The sequence below is a fragment of the Babylonia areolata genome, chromosome 19 (assembly GCF_041734735.1).
Source record: "Babylonia areolata isolate BAREFJ2019XMU chromosome 19, ASM4173473v1, whole genome shotgun sequence".
NCBI classification, from domain to species: domain Eukaryota; kingdom Metazoa; phylum Mollusca; class Gastropoda; order Neogastropoda; family Buccinidae; genus Babylonia; species Babylonia areolata.
Genome location: NC_134894.1, coordinates 45146886 through 45172785, shown reverse-complemented (window position 1 = coordinate 45172785; position 25900 = coordinate 45146886). Strand labels below are relative to the sequence as shown.

The window sequence follows — 25900 nt, the reverse complement described above, 5'->3', positions numbered from 1 at the left end:
ATTCCGTGCGGAACTGATCACAACAACATTAGTGCAAAGCTAGCGTTGTTCTAGGCAGTCTTTAGGCCTGATAAAGTATGAAGAAGACCGACATTAATGGCATGGCCAGCTAGGAAGTACAGGCCATATGAAACATATTACAACCACAACAGAGTGAAGCTGGGGTTGTACTAGGCAGTTTTCAGGCCTGATAAAACTTGAGAGGCGAAGACCAACATCCATCAATGGCAGGGCCAGCTAGGATGTAGGTCCCTTGAGAAGCTGTTAACACAACCGCAGTGGTGCAAACCCAGGGTTGTTGCAGGCAAAGGAGTTGGACTGCCTTGTCCCTCCTTGCACCAAGAGAGGGCATCCTTAGCCCTGTGGGTGAGAAGGGAGTGTGTGTGGGTCCCTAAGGACTAGCCACTACAGATATGTGAAGGGAGCATACATTCAGGCTTGAATGAGGCAATATTGTCTGTGAGTACAGTCGTCCTCCGAAAGCAAGGTAGGGATGTATTTCTGAAAATAAATACATATATGTACAAAGGGATATATATAAACTTCCATCAACTTGAGTGATGATGTTAGGAATATGACAAATGACTATAGATCAAGGCACAAGAAACAAACAGCTGTACACGCATACATGTAGCATGCACAGATATACCCAAGTGAATGGGTATGTGTGCATAATCAGTAATGGAAAGGAATCTGTGTATGTACATATATAAGAGATGTACAAACACATATGAATATTGTGTCAGTATGTAGACGCATAGAGTTCTGGGCATCATGTACAGAATGACGCAAATGCAAATGTGCATACATTGCTATGTAGGGAATCTCAATGAACAGAGATAGAAATATAAATGTACATGTTAATATGAAAATCGTATAAACATCTCCCATAAGCACACACACATGTGTATACAGAGGGATAAGTATACATCTATATATGTAAATATAAATGTGTATAAATACAGCTTTTTTTTTGGCTTTTTTTTTTGGTTGGTGTTGTTGATTTTGATAATAAATCATAATGAATAGAAATGAAAATATTGTGATTTATTTCATGTTATTGTGTATAACAAGAAAAGAATGGTAATTGGATTAGTTGCCTGCAGAGGACTGTGTGCAAGTGCAGGGGGATGAAGAACCCGAAAGTTCAGTGGTACATAGCCTGAGAAACAGCACAGGTGCAGTTGCTGTGCAAAGTTGTGTAAAGCCCACGAATGGGCAGCAAGACCCAATGAGAAACCGAAAAAACATCGTTGGTGGTCAGTAAAGGGTGCAGGAGTGACGTGCTGTATAGGCGGAAGGGAAGTAACTACATCGCCAACCGCCTAGGTTACAAATGCGGAGTTGCCTCCCTTGGCGCAGATCGTTGTTGAAAAGGATGGTGCCTTTGGAGCACATATCCCCTGGTTTGGCCACAAGGGGAATAATTATAATGTCCCTTAGTGCCGTGGGCATCCCCACCTGTATTGGTCACCATCAGATGTGAGACAGTCAGGGCATGTGGCATGACCAGTGGCATGCCAGTGTTATGGATGTCATGGACGTGGGGATGGCAAGTCCGTCGGCTTGCCATGGGATGTGGGTCCCCCTGTAGCTGAACTGCGGTCCAACCTCGCGAATAGCTCCTGTGAGAGGACCGACCTTCAGCTTTTGTGTGTTGACAGATAAAGGGATAGACAAGATCGGCCTGAGCACTGCCGAGTAGCAGGATCTAGTTATAAAGAGGCACTCCGAAGTGGAAGTGCCAATATTAGTCTGGGTAACAGCAGAGTTTGGCGGTGGGGCAGGAGAAACCAGCACTGCCAAAGTTCAAAGGGCCATGCACATATCTGCTCTGTGGGCAAGGGGCTGTGCAGGCACAAGGGAGGTAACCGTGGTGGTCACTGGCAGGGGTGCTGAAGTGTGAGCTGCCTCACTTGAATTGGATGTTCGGGACAAGGAGGGTGTTCACACGTATGGGCGTGTGTGTGTCCCTTAGTGGTCCACCTTCCTCCCTACCTAGAGGGAGGGAACCCCAGCTCACCATGGTCGCCACTGGACGCCAGGCAGTCACGGTATGCCACATGCGGGGTGCGGATACGTTGTCCGGCCACCATCACGGACGAAAAACATACTGATAGTGTGCAGTGCGGCAGACGTATGTCCGTGTTGGTTCCCTATTGGGAACGCACACTCAGTCATTGAAATGTTGGTCATGGGGAAAGAGACAGAGGAGGGCGACTCGTGCACTGCCAACTGGCAGGGCTGAGAAAACGCGGAGTGCAGATGCGAATCAATCGAGTCAAATAAGTAAACAGCACAACTGACCTTTGTGTGGGTAAAAAAAACCCAGAGATGACACCGGAGGAGGTGTAGGCGGTGGTAGTGGTGTGGGGTCGACCGGAGGGAGTGGAGGAGCCGTGGAAAGGCTGCAAGGCTTAATTTCTGCCCCAAATACTGTAACTGTACCTGTACCTGTTGTTGAGAGAACCCGAGGTAGAGGGCCCTTATGATTGCGATTGCGCAATAATTTTAGCTTGATTGCCCAAACGAGCTCAGTAAGTTTGTGACCTGATACAATCATCAGATACAAAACATGAGCGTCAAAGAATCGATAGACAGACAGAAATACAACAACAAAAAACTTAGAAAAGGCATTTTGGTGTACTGAAACAAACATTGTGGGGTACAAAATGCTGTTTTGTGTCTATCCTCCAGTGCCATCGGGATCTGCCAGTAAACCTTTGCTAAATCTATTTTTGAGAAATACTGACAATCTGTCAAAGACACAAACAAACTCCCCTGATCAGGGACTGGCTCTGTGTCAAACTGTGTGGTTTTAATGAGGTCCCTAAAATCATTACAGAAACACCAAGTGGAATCCTCCTTTTTCACCACTTGGTATGGCGAAGAGAATGGAGAATCTGACTCTTCAATGACACCAAGTGACAATATCTTTTTGACTTCCTCCTCTATGGCTGACTCAGCTCCAAATGGCACAGGGTACTGTTTCCTGTTGATAACTATCCTTCAGGCGTTCACACATGATTCCGAACAAGGTCAACAGAGCCTGGAAGATCAGCAAGCGTGTCAAGAGTGTTTGGCAAGAACTTGCTTAACCTGATGTTGAAACAAAGCGGGCAGGTCCTCATCAATAAGGTCATCATCTACTGACTTCATCTGAATGGAAGTCAAAGGCAAGATTTCCACCTCAGAAATATCTTCTCCTGTATCAGAACTGGCATCCACCAACAGGCTAACCCTAGCTGGAATGGATTTCCCCCAAGAAATGTATTCTCGAAAAAGGTTGACATGGAAGAGTTTATGAACTCCAGGAGACACTTCAATAAGATAATCCACATCTCGAACCTTCTTCAGAACAGTAAATGGTCCCTTCCACCGCATCAACATCTTACCACGATCATCTGGCAAGAGCACGAGCACCTGTTGTCCAACAGCAAACGAACGCATCTTTGCTTTGAAACGATGCCATTTTCTGTCTGTCCAAGACACCCCTGTCCTGCTTCTTGTGCTTGATGCACCATTTCACTCAGTGTCTCCTTCAAAACTTGTACAAACCGTGGCATCTGCTTCACATCATCTTCTACAGGAGAACTTGTCCAAATGTGGTACAATATTCATGAGGGACCCTTCCCCTGACGGCCAAACAACTCAAATGGAGAAAATCCAGTTGAAGACTGAGGTACCTCATGATACGTAAACAGAGCACTGGCAAATAACTATCCCAGTCTCAAGGTTTTTCCGCCATCAGCTTCTTCAGCATGGACTTGAGTGTTGCAGTGAAACGTTCACATTGTCCATTAGACTGGGGATGGTAAATGGAACTGTGCTCTTGTCCCACTAACAACAAACGCATCAAGGTACAAAACACAGCAGAGGTAAACTGAGATCCCTATCTGACAGTACTTCATTCGGCAGCCCAAAGCATGTACAGATGTCTAACAGACCTTCTGCCACTTCCTCTGTGGTAATACCCTTCAAAGGGACAGCCTCCGGAAAGTGAGTCACCACATCCACACAAGTGAGAAAGTAACGATGGCCTCGCTGAGAAGATTGAGAAAGTGGACCCACACAATCAACAGCAATCTGTGAAAATGCTTGTCCAATGACTGGCATAGGCTGAAGGGGAGCAGGTGGTACATGCCCCTTAAGAAACGTTCTCTGGCAAATGTCACAAAAACGACAGTATGACTTGACATCAAACCTCATCTTGGGCCAGATGAAAAATGGTGAAATGCGCTTAAAAGTACTGTGTGTCCCCATGTGGCCTCCAAACAATCCATCGTGAGCAGCAATGACAACAGATTCACAGGGAGGCAGAGGAACAGCAAGTTGCCATTGTACTGAATTTGCATCTAAGTCACACATACCCTGAAACAACAAGTCGTCTTTCATTACAAACGAGACTTTCACTCTGCCAGAGCCCACAGGTTCAGTTCCCACTTTGCTAAACCATGTCCCTCAAAACGCATCTGTTTTCTGCATTTCAACAACCTGAGCAGGAGAAATGTCCAACTTGGGAACCCTAGCAGTCAGTAATGGTAGGAATGGACGCTGCTCGCAGATTTTCTGCGCACACGTTTGAACAGTACAACCAACTTTCACCATGTGAACCTGAGCATCTTCACCCTTTCCCAAAATAACATCACAACATGGGTTATCAATCACTGCTGCATCCAGAAGCCCTGAAAAGCACTCACAATCAAGGCTAATATGAGCCACCGGCAATTCCATTACATTACGTGCAAACTTTCTGATGTTGCAGAACTACCAGTGTGCTGGTCTGGGCGGACCAAAGACTTCCAGACTCCTTCAACCACAGCTACACTATCCAGCATGACGACAGCTTCTTGGCCATTGACAGTGCCCTCACAAGTCTCTATCTGCGCTGGCAAATTGTTCAACGCTGACATGCCAAGCATAGCAGAACTCACAGCAGTTCCATCCGAACCAGTTAAAGAGTGATGCATTTCACCTGCATTCTGCTGTTCCACCAATGTAGCTACAGATGCCACAGAGCCCACAGCGGTACCTTTCCTCTGCTGTACCTGCTGCTCTACAAGATCAGATAAGATCTGATGCTTGGGGCACTGTTCTAGTCTGTGACCTTGCATGTGGCAAAACCAACACCTCAGTTGAGAACGACCACCACGCCCCTGCACACATGACCTTCGACCAGAAACAAGCTGGTTCAGTTCTGTGCCCTGTTGAGGAAAAAGGTTACCTCTGGTATTGTACGACTGAGTTCCCACTGGTTGTTCTCCTGTGACAGGCGGATGCTGACCTCGTTGCTGACCCTGGTTACAGTTATACCAAGAGCCACCATGACAGTAGCCATGACCACGAACAAATCCAGCATTAGCAACAATCCAGCATTAGCAACAAACTCACCCACAGAAGGGTTTGCCAAAGGCTGATTTGGATGAGCATCCTGATACCTATCGGCAGCTGCAATCAACGATTCAGCATCATGAAGGTTGCTCTGTTTCAAGAAAACTGTCAAAGGTTTAAAACATGCAGAGAAAATCTGTTCACGCAACAGCAGATCACATAGCTTATGAAAGGACTCCCCAACGTCAGCAGCTTGACGCCAACAGGTGAAAAAAATCGCTTCATCCGGGAGAAAAATACTGACATCAACTCCGCTGGTTCAGGCTTAATAGAACGAAACTGAACCCGGAAACCTTCTTCCGTACAACTGTATGACTTCAGAAGATGAGCACACAGCTTATCATAGTCAGTCGCATTAGATGCACTGAGCTCTTGAGCAAATGTCAAAGCTTTACATTTCAGCAAGAAAAAAGCAGTAGCTCAAGATGACTGTTCCCACTTCATAGTTCCAGCATGCATTTCAAAACGAGTGAGGTATGCATCCATTTCATCCACTTTCTCATCAAAATATGGCAATTTTGGTTTTGATGCCATCTGCTTTTCATCCTTCTTCAGCTGGAGTTTTGTTTCAGCTGTTTCTCGAAACAGTTCTAACTTCCTTGATTCAAACTCTAGTTCTTTCTGTTTCATTTCAAGTTTTTCTTTTTCAAGAGCTAATCTTTCTTTCTTGTTGCTGCCTTTCCCTTTCAGCTTCTATAGCTAGTTGTTGCCTTTCCTTTTCGGCTTCTCTAGCCCTGAAATCAGCTAAAGCCTGCTGAGCATGCTTAACAGCAGCAGACCCTGTAAAAACCAGTGCCGAAGTTTCATTCATAAACTTGGCAACCAGCAGTGAATCTTCCTCACTAAGTACCTGTTTACTATCCACATACCCTGTGGCTTTCTCTGACTCGTCTCCACTCATCTTGAATTGTTTTCAGTAAAAACTAGCAGAACCCAATGGGACCGAAAACACAAAACCGGACTGCACGAAAATACACAAAAAGGAGGAGTTTGTATTATACTCCATGTTTGGAGATACATTTACTTACCATGTCAAACTGATGCAAACAGGCCTATCGGTTTGCTCTGCTTGGCCAAATTTTGCGCGGCTAACAGTGAAAAGACGACCCGTCTTGCCCGGTCCACTCTTAGCCAATCAAACGCCTATAAAAGCTACAAGCACTGAATCATTCCTTTGGCCAAGGCTAAAAATGTAATTTTGACAATGTATGCAAAGAAATTCACTTAAAAATTACTCACACGCCCTCACAATATATCACCGCACAATGAAGACAACTGGACATGAACCAAACAGCAAAGCTCATGCTGGTCTGGCAACCAACATCCAGTGATGAACACCCCCAGTGACGTCCACACTAGATCACACAAGTCCGCTCAAGATCACTACAGAATAAATAGTAGCAGCAAATTAGAAGTACACAGAAAACAAAATCATTTGTAGCAATGTGGAAAAAAAAATTGCTAAAAACTACAAGTGATTAATTCTTGATGAATAACTACAATTAGTACAAATTAAAACTACAATTTTAACCACCAAACCTAGACAAATCCAATGAAAATATACAGTATGCCTGGTACAAAAGAGATTAGAATCAGAATAAGTCCCAGTTGCGCAAAAGATGCAAACTGAAAAAAAAGTAATAAATAGTAATTACATGACAAATTACTGATTAACCTCCATTACTCACAGAATAACTAACCTAAAAAAAAATTGAACACCACCAGTACTAATCCTGAAACTCAAGAAAAATGTAAATACCAGACTGCAAAACAAGAAGCAGACTGAAAATACAATAATATGGCAAAATTTGCTAACATCAAACTGGAAACAGTGCTGAAAGAATAAACACTCTTCAAATTAAAAGATAATTACAATTTCAGTTTGTGAATTATAACCCAACCGACCACTAAGGTCATTTCAGGGCTTCCTACCAAACCCTGATAACAACAACAAAATTATTCAGCCCTGGAAAATTAAAGTAAGCAGTGTTAAAATCAAACTGATTTTAACAACTAATGCAAGAAATCATGAAGCAGTGAATAATTAACCATGAGTAAAATAAACCAGTTATCAGAAAGTCCTGTAATATCAAAATTTATAAACAAAATGTTCAGTCACCAACATTCGTAGATCTAGGACAGCTGACATCACTGATGCGTTGCTCAGGCCCACCAGTGAAACTGGAACAGTCGCTGAGTTGACCCAGATACCAGTCATCAGACCCACTGTTGAACCAGGGCTACGGTCGCACGCTGCGTCAGTCGAATGTGTGTGCGTGTGCGTGTGTTCGTTTATGGGTGTGGGTTTATGGATATGTGTATATGCACGCGTGTCCATGCACCGGAGCATCAAGCCGGGGAAGACTGACTTGACCGCAGGTCCACGATTCCATGAACTTGAATCACCCTCTCGCCTACCTACCTATCAACTCCCTCCTAGTTAAACGAAGGGTTTGTAATTGACTGTAACTAAACTGGGGCAGAGTCAAACATGGCACTGACACTTGAGAAGTTGACTGGATGAAAGTTCATGTACGAAGACCAAACCAAGTCAAACGTGGCACAGACATTTGAGTGGATGAAAGTTCATGTACGAAGTCCAAACCAAAGTTACTGAACCCATTCTGCCATTATCTCAGATTCAGTTGATAAGAACGGATAACCAGTCACTGTACCAAATTTCTAAATGGAAAACTATAGTTAAAAAATATAGGCAAGCTATGACTGCGAACATACTATCTGGGAAATGTCACAAGAAAACCACACAAGAGTTGGCAAACAAGACTGTTTAGCGCTAGCTAACATTTCACATGAAAACATTCAGATTTACTGGTGGATAACATAGATGCCTGACTTACACCCTAACGAAAAGAAGAAAAAAGTGAATGGCAGGCTCACCAAATGTCATGAATAGGATTGCCATTACATATAAAAATGTAACAAATACCCAGGCTCACACCTTCAGCTACCAATTCCGACCAAGGACAATAACAAAATCATTTTTTATCTTCCTTTCTTGCATTTATTCATTTATTCTTCTGGATATTTAGAAATGATGAAGCCCCCCTTCCAACAACAAATGATCATGAACACATTCTTACTGCCGACCTAATGCTTTCTCATTCAGTTCAAATCCTAACCTACTTCAAAAATATCACAACACTTTAGATCTAGACATAACAATGAAAGACAAGCTCAGACAAAAAACCAAAACTTACATTTTGCATCCTAAGGTTGGAGCCAGCTAAACAAAATAACACATGGAGGGTCACTGGTGCTCAATAGCCTGGCACTTCAAATTCCAGATACATTCATCCTACTTTCATCCTACAGCATTCTCTCTACAAATTTCATGCTCGCATCTCTCTCTCACACCAAAATAAGTCAAGTCGAACCGTTGACTACTAATCCCAACTTCCGACTCTCCAGTTCAACCAATCAGAAGGGAGCACACAAAAATTGTGCAATTTACTCCCTGACAAGGGCCAAGGATTGTTAATGGCTGTCCATGAAGATTATGGGCTGGTATTTTCAGACTGATTTTCTTTTACCCATCTTCAAAACTAGTGACAGTCATAATGCAAAGCATTGCCTTTGTGCATGCTGGAACTTTCCAATGTTTTTATTATTTTTAATTTTTGCTTTTTAATCATTACCTTATTACGTTTAACCTCCATAACTCACTTTGTCCATCTTTGGGGCTAAGGCTATGATGTGAGCTGCCATAAACTTTCCAGCTTCCTTGAATATTGAGCAACAAAGGGGATCTTTTTTTTCCACTGCTCCTGCAACACACATAGAACCCACCAGTCACAGTGCAATGATGCTCAGCTGTGAAATGGTTAGCATCAAGACCTAATGAGCAAGTCAGACACACACACACACAGACACACACACACAGACACACAGACAGACAGACACACACACACACACACACACGCACACACACACACACACACACACACACACGCACACACACACACACATGCACGCACACACCACTCATTCATATATACACATTGTAAACACAACTTTTACCTCATATCAAAAGGACTGGAAGCAGATACATTTTAACTGATGACTGACTGCACATTTTAAGAACAAGAAACAAACAAACAACCACCTTGATTCCTCCTATACATATATATGTCCTTCATGATCACTCTCCACATCTATACGTATCACTCCCTTGCCCAGGTTCAAATGTGTTCCCCCAGTGCTGTTAAATCAAACTTCAAAATCCTTTCTCTTCTCAAGCCCAGAATGGCATAATCTATTATGTGTTCACTACTGATTTCTTATCTTTTTTGTATGTGCCAGATTAATTTTGCAAATACATGTACATTGTAACTGAGTATTGTGTCAAGGTTGATTTTAACTGAAATTTAAGTACTGGAAAAAATCTTAAAAGAGTATAGCAATACCTTCTGCAATGGGTACACAAAATCCTGCTATTTTAGATACTTCAAAGTTGGTGTAAAGGTATGGAAGTAGATCTGGCCAGTCTTCAATCTGTGGAAACAAATGAATATAGCTAAGCTACACATGGATTTTTCACTCTCCTTCACACTTACACATGCACACATGCACACGCACACACACACACACACACACACACACACACACACACACACACACACACACACACACACACACACACACACACACACTAACACATATTCTCACCATAACATCACAAATCTCACATCCCATGATCACTTTCACAAGATACATGAACAGACAGATTCAGCAGGCCAAATCAAGTCCCAAAGGAAATACCTCAAAATACTTCATCATGGCTGTCTTTACATAAGACACATCATAGGGACAATGAACCAAGTTGTCATCATGGTCAAGTGTGGTCTTCAGAGCCCTGCGGGCAATCCAGAAGGCTGCAATGAAAAAAAATTAATTAAATCAAATTAAATTAAACATTCAAGTTTTAGTTAAAAAAAAAAAAAAAAGTACCGGGTAACTGCACATCAAGCAAAAATCGCATTGTACAGTTGTAAAAAAGGACAATGAAAGAAAGAGGGGAACTTGGTGAAAGCTTGCATGTGATAGTGACTGCAGGCAGAAACCTGCAATGCTGGAATGTTGTTTTTTCCTTTCATTTTAGAAAATGTATCAATACAACTAGTATGTTTTAATGCATAATTTAATATATAAAAAAAAGAGAAAATTCTCTCAGGTGTGGTGGTCAAATGGTTAGAGTGCTGGATTCTTGCCTGAGTTTCCGGAGTTCAATCCCTGTCGCACCTGATGGGTTGAGGGTGAAGATTTTTCCAATCTCCAAAGTCAACACATGTGCAGACCTGCAAGCGCCTGAACCACCTTCATGTGTATACGCACACAGAAAGTCAAATACACACATTAAAGATCCTGCAATCCATGTCAGTGTTCGGTGGGATATGGAAACAAGAACATACCCAGCACACACAGTATGGAGTGTGGCTGCTACATGGTCTGGTAAACACACAAAAAGGTCACACATGTAATCTTTCACATATCTGTGTGTGTGTGTGTCTGTGTTTACGTGCATGACTGAAACCTGACTGAATAACACAGGAAACAAATGATGAGCGCCCAATTGCAACTCTCAGTCGGCTCTACCCAGGTAGGCAGCCTGTTATGCAAATGGCTCAATGTTTGTAAAGCGTTTAGAGCTTGGTCTTGAATGATGATAAATGCTATATAAGTGTCCATATCATCGTCATCATCATCACCATCATCCCTCTTCCTCAGCAAGTGATACAACAACTGATGAATGTGACAGCTGAATGATCAGAACACTAGACTTTCAAACTGAGAGTTGAATTGCAGCTGTGGCATCTGGTGGATGACTGGTTTTTCAAATTCCTCCAGATCAACATATGTACACACCTGCTTGTACCTTAATCCCTTTCATGTGTATACACAGGCAGAAAATCAAATATGCACATTAATATTTCTGTCATCCATGTCAGCAATCTGCAGGTTATAGAAAATGTGAACATTCCCAGCAATGCTCAATCCTGAAAGCCAAGTATGGCAGTCTTAAAGACAGCTTGAAGATACAAGTGAACTTGGGCACTGCAGACCCAAAGCGAAGAAGAGGAAGAAAATACCAGTGGAAAGCCAAATACTGACCTGAACCTTCATCTCCAATCAAGTAGCCCCACCCCCCACAGCGATACCTGGAGTTGTCAGGGTTGACGAGTTGGCAGTTCGATCCTGTTCCCGCTATCAACACTACTCCACCTACAACATACATGTGTGTGTGCATGGATGGTGTGAGGACACATACACTTATGTTTTCACAGAAACATGCTTATAACTTTTAAAAGAAACATAGTGCACACGCGCACACGCACACACACACACACACACACACATTCACAGTCACACATGTATGTACACATGCACAAGCTCAGGTGCACATTCTTGCCTGTTATGCCCACCCACCCAAATATTCACACACATTATCTCTCTCTCTCTCTCTCTTGATTCCAACTTAGAGCGCATGGACTGAGGAGCCATAAGGTGTGGTGTCTAACCGAGGCTGAAGCAAACAGCAATTGCCCAACGTGCGACTTCAAAAAAGAAGATAAAATTCACGTTTTATTCCCCTGTCCTGAATATACACACATCCGAAACAGATATCCATTCACCATAGAATTAAGTCCCGTTAATGACTTGACCCCCATGCAGAAAATGGACAGACAGTATGTAGAATCAAGTAAATTGTACATAATTATATTCAGACTACTCTTTAATGCTAATGAATAAACGGATTCACTAATTATTGTATAAGCAAATGAATTATGACCATGGATGGTTCTTATGTTGTTTGCTTTTTTGTTGGTCTTCTTCCCTACACTTTTCTTGCATACAGTTGTTGCGGTGTGTGCTTAGTTGTATTTATTTATTTAGTTTTTGCAATCCCCCCCTTGTCAAAATGGCTGTAAATGCTTTTGACAATAAATCATCATGTCATGTCTCTCTCTCTCTCCAAGACATTAAAAAAATATTAACATGCATAACATACAAAACTTAAACAAAAGTGAAAATTTTAGTTATAATCATAAGACATCAGCTAGTAAAACAAGGTCAGCTTTGCACATCGAAAGTGATGATGACAAAAATACCCCCTGCTGTACAGAATCTAATTGTCTCCATACAATATGCAACATGGCATGTATAGTCACCACAAAATGCAACAGCAGACTCCAATTCAATGCAAGAAAAAAATATATATATCAGAAAAAAATACTTCCTTAGTACCTTACCTGAAGGTAAAGCAGTGGCTAATGCTGCATGTGTGTCACTGTTAATGTAAAAACTTTCGGCCAAGTGGGGGTAGTGGGCTTTTATTTCTTCATGCAGTTCCTGCTGGGCAATCGTTTCATCACCTCCACTCAGTGTCAAACCCTGAAATTACCCATGGAAAATATTGGTGCAACAACTGAGAGCATTTGACAATCTGAATCTAAACAGCACACCCAGTTTTGGGAAATAAAACTGATATATATGTAAGGTGTTGCCTATGTATGTCACAGACAAACTTCACAGCCCATCAAATTTGTGCTTGCCTTGTGAAGGAGAATTTTCTTTCAGTTTGCACACTGTTGTGACCATGACATCTGTACTTTTAACCCGGACTTTCAAAAGGGTTTTTGTTCATGCCAAATCAACTACTGCACACTTGTGTACTTCTGCATTGTGCCATTATAGCATGTTTTATGACCTTGAACTTTGTCACCCTGCAGGAATTTTGCCTTCACAATGACCAGTGTACACGTTTGATGATAATTAGAAACAAACTGTTATCTCTCTTACTCCAATAAATTATTCTTTATCAAGTAATATGTGCCAGGTTGTGACATTGACCTTTGATCTTTAAGTTTAAGTGATTTTGAATAAAGATTGTGCTTTTTCATCATAGCCATGATGGACATTTTGGATGTATGGTATGAGCTCTTGTGCATGCAAATGTTCTCTATTTTGCCAGATTATGACCTTGACCTTTGACTTCTCACTTGGATTATTATGTCATTATTACGGAAATGACTGGAATGGTACCAACAATATCTACCACTGAACTTGGTATCTGAAACACTAACATTAATGTTTACCATAGACACACAGATACAGACAAACACCACAAACACAGCTAAAATTGAGTTATCACATTCATTCACTCTCTTCACATATGCGAGTCAAAAACTGAATGTTGCTCATAAACAGACACAGACAGACAGCATACCAGTCCTTTGAAGGGTGTATCCTCAGGAATTTCTGCCTTGGTCTTTGCTTCTTTTGCCATCTCATTGATTCTCTTAATGGTTTCTTCCACACCGATAAGCTGAAATCACATGTAACTAATTGTAATAAATAATTAATGCTATTAGATAAACAGATCAACACACACACACCCACACGCACACGCACACGCACATATATATGTGTGTGAGAGTCAACCGATCAATCATTTAGGAGCTAAAACAATACTGGTGCATCAATTAGTTTGTCATTAATCAATATATTAATTATATTAATATATTTTTCTGAATTTTCCCTCACCACATAGAACACCCTTCTATGGATACTAACAAAACCCTGTCTCACATGCACCTCGGGGATCAGCTGCATTGCACGAGACATAAATTCAGATCCCCCAAACCCCAAAACAGGCATGGCAAAAGAGGTGGGAAAAGATTGTGCTGTGGTAGCAGAATGACAAAAGCAGAGCAGCTGTCAAAGAAATTCTTTAGTATCAGCAGTTGGAATTGCTCCAGCATGAGAATGAGAATCTCAACACTAGAGAAACTGGCATATGATTTTGACATTTTGTGTCTCCAAGAGACCAGGACAAGTGCAGATAGACCAACTGAATACATTTTGAGAATTTCAGTCTTTCAAAGGAATGAAGGATGAGGAGTAGCAATCATACTAAACAAAAATCTAAAAAAACAAAGTTTCCACCATAAATCTAGAGAAATGGTGTAGCAACTCATGTGAACTAGTGGGTGTGCGTCTTGAAAAACCTGACGGAATTCACAAAAGCATCGTGCTCATCAATGCCTATGTTCACCCAGGCACCTGCACAACAAAAGCGGATTGGGCCTTTTTAGAGCAAATAGGAACGAATTTGGAGACTGTCATTATCAGTGGAGACCTTAATGCAAGATCGAAGTTATGGGACCAGTGGAACACCAACACACAAGGACTCGCACTTGAAGGAATGATAGGGGAAATTCTTTTTAGCCCATTAACAACCACATCCCCAACTCGCCTTGGAACAAGACATGGGGACAGTGACAGTGTGATCAACATCGCTCTAAAATCTCCAAAATTCAGAGCAGGAATGAATGCAGAGACGCTTCCACACCAAGGCAGTGATCACCTCCCGGTAGTTTTCAGTCTACAGAAACTATCAGATAAACCCTGTATGATACCGCGTGATCCATTTCAGTATGAAACCAAAGAGACAACCATCATCGAAATATTAAGACGCACTGAGAAGAAACAAAAGAATGGCACCGAACCGGATGCAAACTATTCAGCCCCCATGGTGGAATACCGACACAGAGAGAGCCTAGATGAAAAACATGCGGCCTGTCAAACTTTTTTGCCAAAGAACAAAACCTTCTCCGGACAAAGGTATCACGTGAACCAAAAATGAAAGAAAAAATAAAACAGTTTGAAGTCATTGCTCAAGAGGCCAAAACTGACAAGTGGAAACAGTTTTGCAAGGCACTCAGTTATGACACAATATTGACAGAGTTCTGGCAATTTTATCTTTGCATGGAAGGGAAAACATGCACAACAACAACCCGGCCAGACATGTTAGATACTGGTGGAACCAAGCTAAAGACAAACGAAGAAAACTTGGATCCGCCCTGCTCAAACGTTTCGTACACCAGAGCAATCAAAGAAACTTAGATGAAAAAAAGAAATATGTTAAGGAGTTAAACCAAACCCTTATGCAGACTGGACCCGATGATGACCTGACAATAGATGATCTAAAGGAAGCAATAGCTAAATGCAAGAAAGAACTGGCTCTTGGCCCAGAAAAAGTTCACTACTCGGACATCAAGGAGCTATCGGAAGAAGACAGAAGCAAACTTTTCAATCTGTATCAAAACAGTTTCCACAATGGGCATGTGCCGGAGGACTGGACTAACAGCTTCTTAAAACCCATACCAAAACCAGGAAAGGGTCGTCGTCAGGTAAGCGGCTACCGAATCCTAACTATGCAAAACATTGCTCAGTGGAAAGCTCATAGAACGCATGATAGCCAAGAAACTTTCAAGGGATCTTGAACACAGGCACATTCTCCCTTCAAATCAAGGTGGTTACAGAACAGGTAAGTCCACATGGGAAAATGCGGCTGCTTTCGCATATGAGGTATATGAAGAATTTCAAAGAAAAGAAGAAACACTAGCAATAGCAATCGACCTTGAAGATGCCTACAATAAAGTCCAGTTTGCGCACCTCATGGAGCTGCTACTAAGGTATGGAGAAGTTTGACACTGACAAGATGGATAGCAGCAGTGCTTCAGGAAAGAACCGTCGTCCTACGCCTCGGAGATTGGATGTCTGCACCTTCTAAACTATCCATGGGACTGCCACAAGGGTCTCCGCTCTCTCCTGTCCTCTACAACGTCTACACGAAGGGCCTTGCAGACTTAAACAACAACGGAATAGCTCGGGTGCTTACTCTTGCGGATCAGTGATGGCCTGGTCTTCAAAACTTCGAAAGATGCTCAGGAAAGAACTAAAGCCGTCCAGAAACAACTGAACAATATCGCTCAGTGGTGCTAGGACACGGGATCTTCCATCAATCCAGTGAAAGCTGAAATGTTGCTGTGCACCCTCAACAGAACTGCGAGCAAATCACCACCACCTGTGTCATTCAACGGAATTCAGATCGAGAAAACCGAATGCCTACACTACCTAGGAATACAGTTCAACAGGATGCTGACCTTCAGAAAATACTTTTCTCAAATGCAAAAAGGGTCTTTCAGTCTTTAAAAGCAATGGCAACCAAAGGTATTGAACAACGCCACCTCTTCCTGCTATATCAATCACTCGTTCTCAGAGTGATCAACTACTAACTTGGGCTAACAACACCGTCTCAAAGCAGCCTCCTAAAATTAGAAAGAGTTCAAAATGAAGCTATGAGGCTGATCCTTGGAACAACAAAAGACACGCCCATTAAAACCATGCGATACCTGCTTGACCTTCCTTCAGTGCAGGCCAGAAACAAGTTAGAACAGGTTAAGACCTACTTCAGAGCATTAGAAAACCCTCAAAAAACCCACTGCATGACGCAGTCATGGAACCAAATAGCAGCCGTCTGGGACAAGGAAGATCATGCATGGGGCAAGCAAAACTGACACAATCCAGCTAGTATGCCGACTACAAGACCTGAAAGAAACAAAAGAATGGGAGGAAAACCCCGAAAACCTCAATCATCTATTCAACACAGCCATTTCACCCACTCTAGGAAGACATTGCCGGGAAGGGCCAGAGTGCAAAACTGATGCAAAAGTGAAGCTACTCATAGAAGAAAACAGTAAAGAAGAGGACATCATCATACACACAGATGGCTCAGTCACCAAAGGCCAGTCCAGCTGGGGATTCACTGCAAAACAAAATGGAAAAACAATTAGGAAAGAGAATGCTGCCTACAAAGTCACAACCTCCAGCCTAATGATGGAAGTTGAAGCTGTGACACATGCCTCCAGTGGCTATAATCTATCCATATGTTAGGAAACCAACATGCCATGATTCTAACGGACTCAATGAACCTCATGCAGAAAACTCACAGTGGAATGGGAAGCCCAGAGTGGCTTGAGGCAATGCGCAACTTTCAGATTAAAAAACTTACATGGTCATACTGCCCAGGACATGCAGGTGTTAAGGGAAACATGATGAGCGAGCTGACAGACTTGCTGGTAACGCAACAACAAGCGGCCTACATCTAGGAAAATCGGAAATCCTCAGAAAAGTCAAAGAATACCAAAAAGAACAGGTACAAGGCCATCACACCATCGATCGCCTCAAAGAAATAAAGGTAGAGAGAGGGAGCGGCCTGAAAGGTAGAGCACGATGCTTTGCAAATCAATCGAATATCGGCATCATTTCCAAACCAACATTGCGCAAATTTCTTCAAAACGGAACAGAGTCTCTGTGGGCTTTTCCAAATACAATAGACTGAGTAACACACTAGACGCCACGTTCTTGGCATCAGAGATCTTTTCCCACCCCTCTTGCGGCCAATCAATGGCAGCCCTCTGTGCGCGCGCGCGCGTGTGTGCGCGTATGTGTATGTGTGTCTGTGTGTTTGTGTGCGTGCACAAGGGTGTAAGTGTGCACGTGTCAGGAGAGCTATGTGCACGTGCGTACGTGCGTGCGTGCATGTGTGTGTGTAGAGGATGAGGTATGTGTGTGCATGCATGTCTACACTGTAAGAGCAACGGAATATTGGAACGTGCGGGTGTGCATTTATATATTTATTTATGTATATATATATATATATATTTGTATATATGGGGGTGGGGGATATGGGCGTATGTGTGTGTGCTTGTACAAGTGTGCTTGCGTGCGTGCGTGTGTGTGTGCTGTGGAAGCTGCGATACCCTGCCTGGAAATGAGTGTGTGGAGGGGGTGGGGGGTGGAGGGGTGCAGGGCAAGGTGTGTGTGTGTGTGTGTGTGTGTGTTGTGTGTGTGTTGGGGCTCATGTACATTTATGTGTATTTGATTGTGCTTTCATATCTGTGAAACTGCAAGTTTGTTGCATGTATTTTATGCATGTGTGTGTATGCAGTGTGAATGTGTGTCTGCATGTTTTATATTTATTTGCTTATTTATCATTGTCTTTTTTTCTTTTTTTTTGTTCTTTTTTTCTTTTTTCTTTTTGTTTTTTGTTTTTTTGTTTTTTGTTGTGCGCTTAGAGTTGACTTCATCAAGATTTTGAGCTTTATAAATATTATTATTTAGTAGTAGTAGTAGTAGTAGTAGGCTTCCTTCGGTCATGGCTGACCATGGATATAGTATATCCGACCTAATGTCTAATTGGGCTGTCTGCTTGGACCAAGCAGCGTTGCCTGTGACTGCAGAGACCGATGCAAGAGAGACAGTCTGTCGCAGCGGTCACATGTGTAAGCTGATGCTGGTCTGTTGGCTGCCGTCCCTCTTCTGCAAGCTCGCTTTTCAGCTGCAGCAGCTGACAGTTTGTCCTCACCAATCCGTAGCCGATTCTTGAGAGTGCTTCTCCAGCTGTTGCGGTCATCTGCAAGGTCCTCCCAGGACTCAGCATTGATCTCAAGCGCCTTCATGCCACGTTTGCAAACGCCTTTGTATCTCAGCTGTGGGTGGCCGATACTTCTCTGCCCCATGGCGAGCTCTCCATAAAGGATGTCTTTTTAGGATGCGACCATCTTCCATGCGGCGAACGTGGCCCAGCCAGCACAGCCGACGCTGTCTCAGCATGGTACACATGGTCGGGAGGCCAGCGCGAGTCAGGACTTCGGTGTTTCAGTGCACGGTCACCTTGTCTTGCCAGGAGATGCCGAGTATGTGGCAGGTGGAAGGTATTGAGCCTTTTCTCCTAACGAGCATGTGTGGTCCACGCCTAACTGCCATACAGCAAGGTGCTGAGGACGCAGGCGTTGTATACAGCCATCTTTGTCTTCGTGGTCAGCTTGGGATTTGTCCACTGGGCACACTCTTTGTGTGAGGCGGGCTAGCGCTGTGGCTGCCTTCCCGATCCTCTTGTCGATCTCTGTGTCAAGGGAAAGGTTGTCAGTGATGGTGGACCCAAGGTAAGTGAACTGGATGGCTTCAAGCTCGTAGTCATCAATGGTGATGGCTGGTGGAGATGGCGTGTCTTGGCCTAGAACGTTTGTCTTGTCGAGACTGATGGTCAGACCGAAATCTTTGCAGGCCTGGGATAAGCGGTCCATAAGTGACCACAAGTCCCGCTGGGTGTGGGACACAACTGCGGCATCGTCGGCAAAGAGCATGTCTCTGATGAGAGCTTCGCGAACTTTTGTCCTTGCTCTGAGGCAGGCGAGACTGAAAGGCCTGCCATCTAATCTGGTCTGCAGGTAGATCCCTTCTTGCGCTGTGCTGAACGCATGCCTCAGGAGAAGAGCATAGAAGATTCCAAATAGGATGGGGGCGAGTACGCTGCCTTGTTTGACACCGCTGCGTACGTCGAAGGGCTTGGAGAGGTTACCGTTAAACTGCACCGTCCCTTTCATGTTGGAGTGGAAGGACTCAATCAGGCAGTGCAGTTTTGGGGGGCAGCCGAGCTTTCGAAGAGCCCTGAAAAGGCCGTGTCTGCTGACTAGGTCAAAGGCCTTGATGAGGTCAATGAATGCGACATACAGGGGCATCCTCTGCTCCCTGCACTTCTCCTGGATTGGGCGAAGGGAAAAGATCATTTCTACCGTGGATCTCTCTGCTCGGAAACCGCACTGTGATTCCGGGTAAACGCGTTCGGCCAGTTTCTATAGGTGGATTAGAAGGACCCGAGCGTAGACTTTGCCTACAATGCTGAGAAGCGAGATGCCTCTGTAGTTGTTGCAGTCGCTCCTTTCGCCCTTGTTTTTGTACAGGGTGATAATCTTGGCGTCCCTCATGTCCTGTGGTACAGCTCCCTCATTCCAGCACTGACAGAGGACTGTGTGCAGAGGATGCAGAAGAGTAGTCTTGCAGTGTATAATGAGGTCTGGGGGAATGCCGTCGCTGCCAGGTGCCTTGCCTGGTGTCAGGCTGTTAATGGCCTTGCTGAGTTCGTCCTCAGTTGGCTCTGCGTCAAGTTCTTCCATGACCGGCATGCACTTGATGGCATCGAGGGCTGAGTTGGCCACCATGTTTTCTGTGGTGTAAAGGCCAGAGTAGTGTTCTGCCATCTCTCCATCTGCTGGCTAGGATCGTTGATTACTTCCCCAGTGGAGGATTTGAGGGGGGGCAGTCTTGCTCTGTGTTGGTCCCAGTGCCTTCTTGATGCCATCATAAATCCCTCGGATGTTGCCTCTTTCAGCAGCATTCTGTATCTCTTCGCTGAGCTGTCCAGTACTCATTTGCACATTGCTTGGCGTTGAGCTGAACCTTACTTCTGGCGGCCCTGAGGATTTGCAGGTTCTTCTCACTGAGTGACCGTTTGTACTCGGTGAGTGCAGCGCACTTGGCCTCTATAATGGGAGTCATCTCTGATGATTTGGCCTCAAACCAGTTGTGGGACTTCGCGGTTTTCTTCGAAAAGGTGGCCATAGCAATGCGGTGCATGGTGTCTCGTAACATTTCCCATCTTTCTGTGGCAGGGTCTCTGGGCTGCAATGCATCGAATTCTCTCTCAAAGGCCTCTGCGAAACTGTTCTACAAGGTCTGGCTGAGACATCTTGCTGACGTCAGTGTGAGAGTTTCCTTGTTTCTTTGAGCAGTGGAACTTTTTTGGTTGCAGTCTGATCTTGCAGCATACCAGAGAGTGGTCCGTGTCGCAGTCTGCACTGTGGTAAGAGTCAGTGTGGAAAAGGTTTTTGATGGCAGCTTGTCTTACTAGGATCAGATCCAGTTGGTGCCAATGTTTTGAGCGCAGGTGCCTCCAGGAGACTTTGTGTTGGGGCTTCATCCTGAAGGAGGAGTTGGTGATGCACAGTTCATGGCAGGCACAAATCTCATGTAGTCGCTGTCCGTTCTCATTCATTTTCCCCACTCCAAAGGAACCGAGACAGGAGGGCCACAAATCGTTGTCTGCACTCACTCTGGCATTGAAGTCGCCCAGGAGAACAAGTTGTTCTGTCCTGGGGGTGTTCCTTATGGTTGATGCGAGATTTTCGTAGAACTCATCCTTGGCGTCTGGAGAGGCCAACAGAGTTGGGGCATATGCACTGACGAGATTGACAAAGCCTTCGGAGGTGTTGAGTCATGAGTCGTTCTCTCCAGGTTGTAGGTGCAAGGTGTTTGTGGATGGATGGACGGATATAAGCCTGGGCAAAGTAACATGGAAGACAGGCTGCTGCCCATGCAGCTTGCCCCCCCTCTCCACCTCGCTGACAGATCCAAAGGAATAGCAAGGCTGTTACGTTTTGGTGCCAACGCGGCCGCAGGGGCTGCCGGAAAGTGACAAAGTTTGCCATCCAACCGCCTGTCATGGTTTACTCCCTTAGGCAGATGGCCGCAGGCAGCTCTCCAGAGCTGGCACCCTTTGATGGGTCATTTATTTCCACCAGGGTGTCTATCCACCCTCCTCACCATCCTCCCGAGAGGACTGGTGCAGGTGCTGGTTTAGTCGCCTGCAATTCGACCCTGTGACAGGTAGTACTGGGATCCAGGTTACCAGTAGCAGATATATCTATCTGACCTGACATATATATTAGTAGTAGTATTTTTATGTATTTTTCTTTTTTTCTTTTTTTTTAATTTATTTTTATGTTGTTGCTTTTTTTTGGGGGGGGGGGGTCTCAAGGCCTGACTTAGCGCGTTGGGTTACGCTGCTGGTCAGGCATCTGCTTGGCAGATGTGGTGTAGCATATATGGATTTGACCAAACGCAATGATGTCTCCTTGAGCTACTGATACTAATCAATAATAAATATCATCAGATATCAAGAAGATGATGCAAAAGACGACTATTTCAACCGCACCACATCACAGTAATGAAAACAACAATAATGTTGATGAAAAATGACGATAAAGCATGGCAGAAACCGAAGAGTCATAAGCCCGTGATAACTAAAGTATTCTTATCGCACAGGAATGCAGACAACATGTCTTATTTCAAAACTTCTCAGATCTGTGTTGTCAGTTTAATAAACCTCCATAAGAGTCAGCATAAGAATTAATCTCACCAGCTGTTAAGTTCATCTCAGTCTTCTCAAACATTCATATCATGAAAAACTTATTGAAAGTGAAACAATACCCCAAAAAGGAATGGCTTGATGTGGGGAAAAAAACAAAATAAATGCAAAACAGAAGTCTAATAAATTGTCATGATTTGGCTTCAGCTTTTCTAAAGACCCTCCAAAAAAGCAACCAAAATGAAGTTATGCTGACTGCAGTATCTGTGTGATGCGAGTTGATTAATAACTAGTGGGAACAACAATTAACATACTGCAGAAGACTGCAGAAATTTTGTTTTTTTGTTTTCTTGTATATGACAAAGTCCAGAAACATAGTTTTCTTTGGGTTTTTTTTTTCTCTGGAGACAGCATGGATGCAAAGTGTCATATGGGAGGAAGGCAAGACGGAGTTTTTTTGTAATTTTAGGTATAACTTTTGTTCTGAAGCACTTAACCGCAGCTCACTTTTGCATCTGTATTTAGAGAATGTGTTATTGGTTATTTCAAATGTTCCTCCTCCTCCTCCCCACTTTACAGGTGGTCAAGTAGATACTGTTGGTTGTTTTTTGTTTTTGTTTTTGTTGGCTCTTTTTTTTTTCTTTTTTTTTTGATGGGATTTCTCTTTGTTTGAAGTAGGTTGTTCAATCTTTGAAGGCCGTTTCTTGCATGCATGTGTTGGAGACTCCCTGTGCTTGGCAACCAAGGAATGCAGGCCTGGTGAGTCCTCCAAAAGTAGACAGGCCATTGCTTGCTTTGGCTACAAGCAAACACTGTATTCCCCTTGTGGATCACGCCTTTTCTTTTCATGCTGCCTGTTCACTTTCACTCCTTGGTTTCAGCTGATTGAAAAGACTCTTGAGAAACAAATTACAGGTGATAGTGGGCAAGAAGGACTGCAACAATCTCTTCAGTTCCAAGCTTGCATGCATACATTTATTTACCCATGCATTCAGGATCCTATATCTTGGTCAAGTGCGTTTTAGCAGAAATGTTTTGTATTAGTATTACTATTATTTGACATCTGGGCTTTCTTCTTATAAAATCTAAAATGAACATGCATTTGTTTGACTTTATAGGGGGATTAAGATGTATTATAATACCACTGTCATTTTGACAATTATGTACATATACAATATAGTACTGTGGTTGTCTCTCATTCACCAGCGCTTGTGACATAAAATTCACAAATAAACAGTATGTTTTCAGCTGAATAATTACCCATTTATTTGTTGTCCCCCCATCACTCCAGGCAAGGATTTCACCATCTGATCGGATGATCACCATCTTTGAATGAGTTCCACCACTTGAACACATGGAAACAAAAGTTATCAATCACTTGTTTTGAATGTTTTAACTCATTCAGCCCTGCACTGGAGAGTTGCTCTGGCTTCATAATTCATCTCATTAAAACAGTTTTCATGTTCCTACATGTGCATAAACCATAAGGAAAGGGAATAAAACTTCAGCAGTATTTCTGGATGAGTCCACACATAATCTGGAGGAAAAGTAATACATTTTCTGCTTTTATTTTTCTGCATCAATATGGCATGGAAGCCTTCTGAGGCTGTAAACTCCCCTGGGTTGAATGAGTTTTAAAAAAATCAACTCTTTTCCTGGTGTTCAAAAGGATGCTCAAATGCATGCTTGTGTGCAAACGCACGCACGCAAACACACACACGCACACACACACACACATAACCTAATACTATTGTTTTCACTTCCATTTTTGACTCATAATGTGTTTGAACAAAAACACTGAGTCCATAAGAAATCACCTGATTTCTGTTGTCTGTGTGAGTGTGTATGTGTATGTGTGTGAGTGTGAGTGTGAGCATGTGCATGGTAATGTCAGTGTTGGTATTTTCTCAACAACCCCAAGTGTTATAAAAGCAAACTTTGATTAGAAGGATAACAGATAATCTGAGGCATATCAATAAGAGGAAAGACATTTCCATTCATCCCCTTTCCTGTTTCTTTTTCTTCCAAACCCTTTCTGTCCGTGGACAACAATCCCAGCCATGACTATCTATACTATCAGACAAAAACTACACAACCAAAATCCACTTACAACAGCAAAAAAGAACAGTCAGCATGTCCAGCCAACTTAACTGACAGATGAGACAATGGAACACCCAATACCATCCACTGATGTGTTCAGCGATGTTAAGTATTTATAGAAATTAAAATAAAATGAATAAAAAGACCTATCTACTAATCTAGTGATATTGTATTCTCAAAAAGAAAAATATATAAAAGAAAGAGCCTATAATTGTGGTGACAGCAAACATTTTAGGACAGGCAGATACATGCCCAACCCAGGATTTACTGTCTGTGTCTAGCTGTCAAAGATGAGCATTTACGCAAACAGCTCTAGAACTAGAACTGCAGAGCAAAGAAAAAGGCTGTGTGGAAAACGTTTTACATCCTGGTGAACAGACCAGGAAAGCATAAAGAAAGAGACTGCAGAAAGAAAATGGGGAGAAAGAAAGCTGAGAAAAGAAAATCAACTTTAAAACCAAAGCCTCTGCCATCAAGTTCTGCCACGGATTTATTAAGGATTATGTTTCGCTCTTTTCACACGCATCATATTTTCCTCTGGCAACAAGCAGTATCTCATTAAATGCTTTAATAGTCAGACATCAAGAAATGCTGCCAGAATTAAGTTAGGAAAATAGAAGAGAGGGGGTGGGGGGGGGGGGGATGCTGTCCTCTGTGTGTATCCTCTCAATGACATTACTTAGAAGTCATCTAATCTGCTTATCAATCAATGTTTGGATAATCATTATACACATCAGGATAGTTGGGGGAAGGACCAGGTGGGCTGCACAAAAACCAAATCTTTGTTTGGATGCCCAGGAACCAAACCTGTAAATTTCTAGTGCATGCTTGGACAGTGATGCTTGGTTTTGAACCAACTGATCTATGGCTCCCTGATCCACAGATTTACTACAGTTTATATTTATCCTCAATGAATCTTAATCTGTTAAGTCCAAACCCACAACATGAGTGAACACAAAAAGCACAATTAATTTCATTTTTGTAAAGCTGACATCCATGATGACTGCCACTGTACAGACTGCACCAACTGCAGTATCCTTCAGATGGGTAACAGGGCTTCCCAAATTATGACATTGTGCATCACACACAACAAAAGCAAGTAAAAATTCAAGGAAATATCAGAGGAAGTGATAATTGCATGCAGTAGATGGATCCCTATGTGTTCAATTATGTTACTATATACTCTTTGGCTCGGTGTAAACACCCAAACTGTGTGTGTGCGTGTGTGTGTGTGTGGCACATGACATGGTAAATATAATAACTAATATGCAAAAAAAATGTATAAATATATGTTACCCTTCAACTCCTCCAAAGTACTCGTACTGTCCCTTTTCTTTTGCCATGTTGTTTGCTTTAAGGAGGGGGAAAAATACTTGAACCTGGCGGCGGCTCACAGACTGTCTTTATTTTTAACTTACAAAATTTAAAGAACTGTCGTCTGCTTCAATGCTGCATAGATCGTGTTCACAACGATAGATCAATCAACTCTGCCAGAAGTCATGAACACGTATTTCTTCAACTGTCATTAGTTAAGCACTTCCCACATTGTTCGAAAATGAGCCAGCTGAAACTCGGTTTCTGATTTTGATGCGAATATTGTTGAGCGTTATACCTTTC

At 43.0% G+C, this 25900-nt stretch overlaps 1 protein-coding gene across 1 annotated transcript in view; it reads right to left on the bottom strand.

The window, feature by feature from the left end:
* The window catches only part of LOC143293760 (N-acetyl-D-glucosamine kinase-like), a 41182-nt gene extending 15282 nt beyond the window's left edge, over positions 1-25900 (bottom strand). The window contains exons 1-8 of the mRNA XM_076604975.1: positions 25580-25900; positions 23444-23528; positions 13637-13735; positions 12660-12801; positions 11521-11631; positions 10171-10283; positions 9816-9903; positions 9076-9176 (exon numbers count right to left, since the gene is read on the bottom strand). Of these exons, the coding sequence (XP_076461090.1) occupies positions 9076-9176; positions 9816-9903; positions 10171-10283; positions 11521-11631; positions 12660-12801; positions 13637-13735; positions 23444-23528; positions 25580-25626 (786 nt within the window). The 5' untranslated portion in view covers positions 25627-25900. The remainder of the gene's footprint in view (positions 1-9075; positions 9177-9815; positions 9904-10170; positions 10284-11520; positions 11632-12659; positions 12802-13636; positions 13736-23443; positions 23529-25579) is intronic.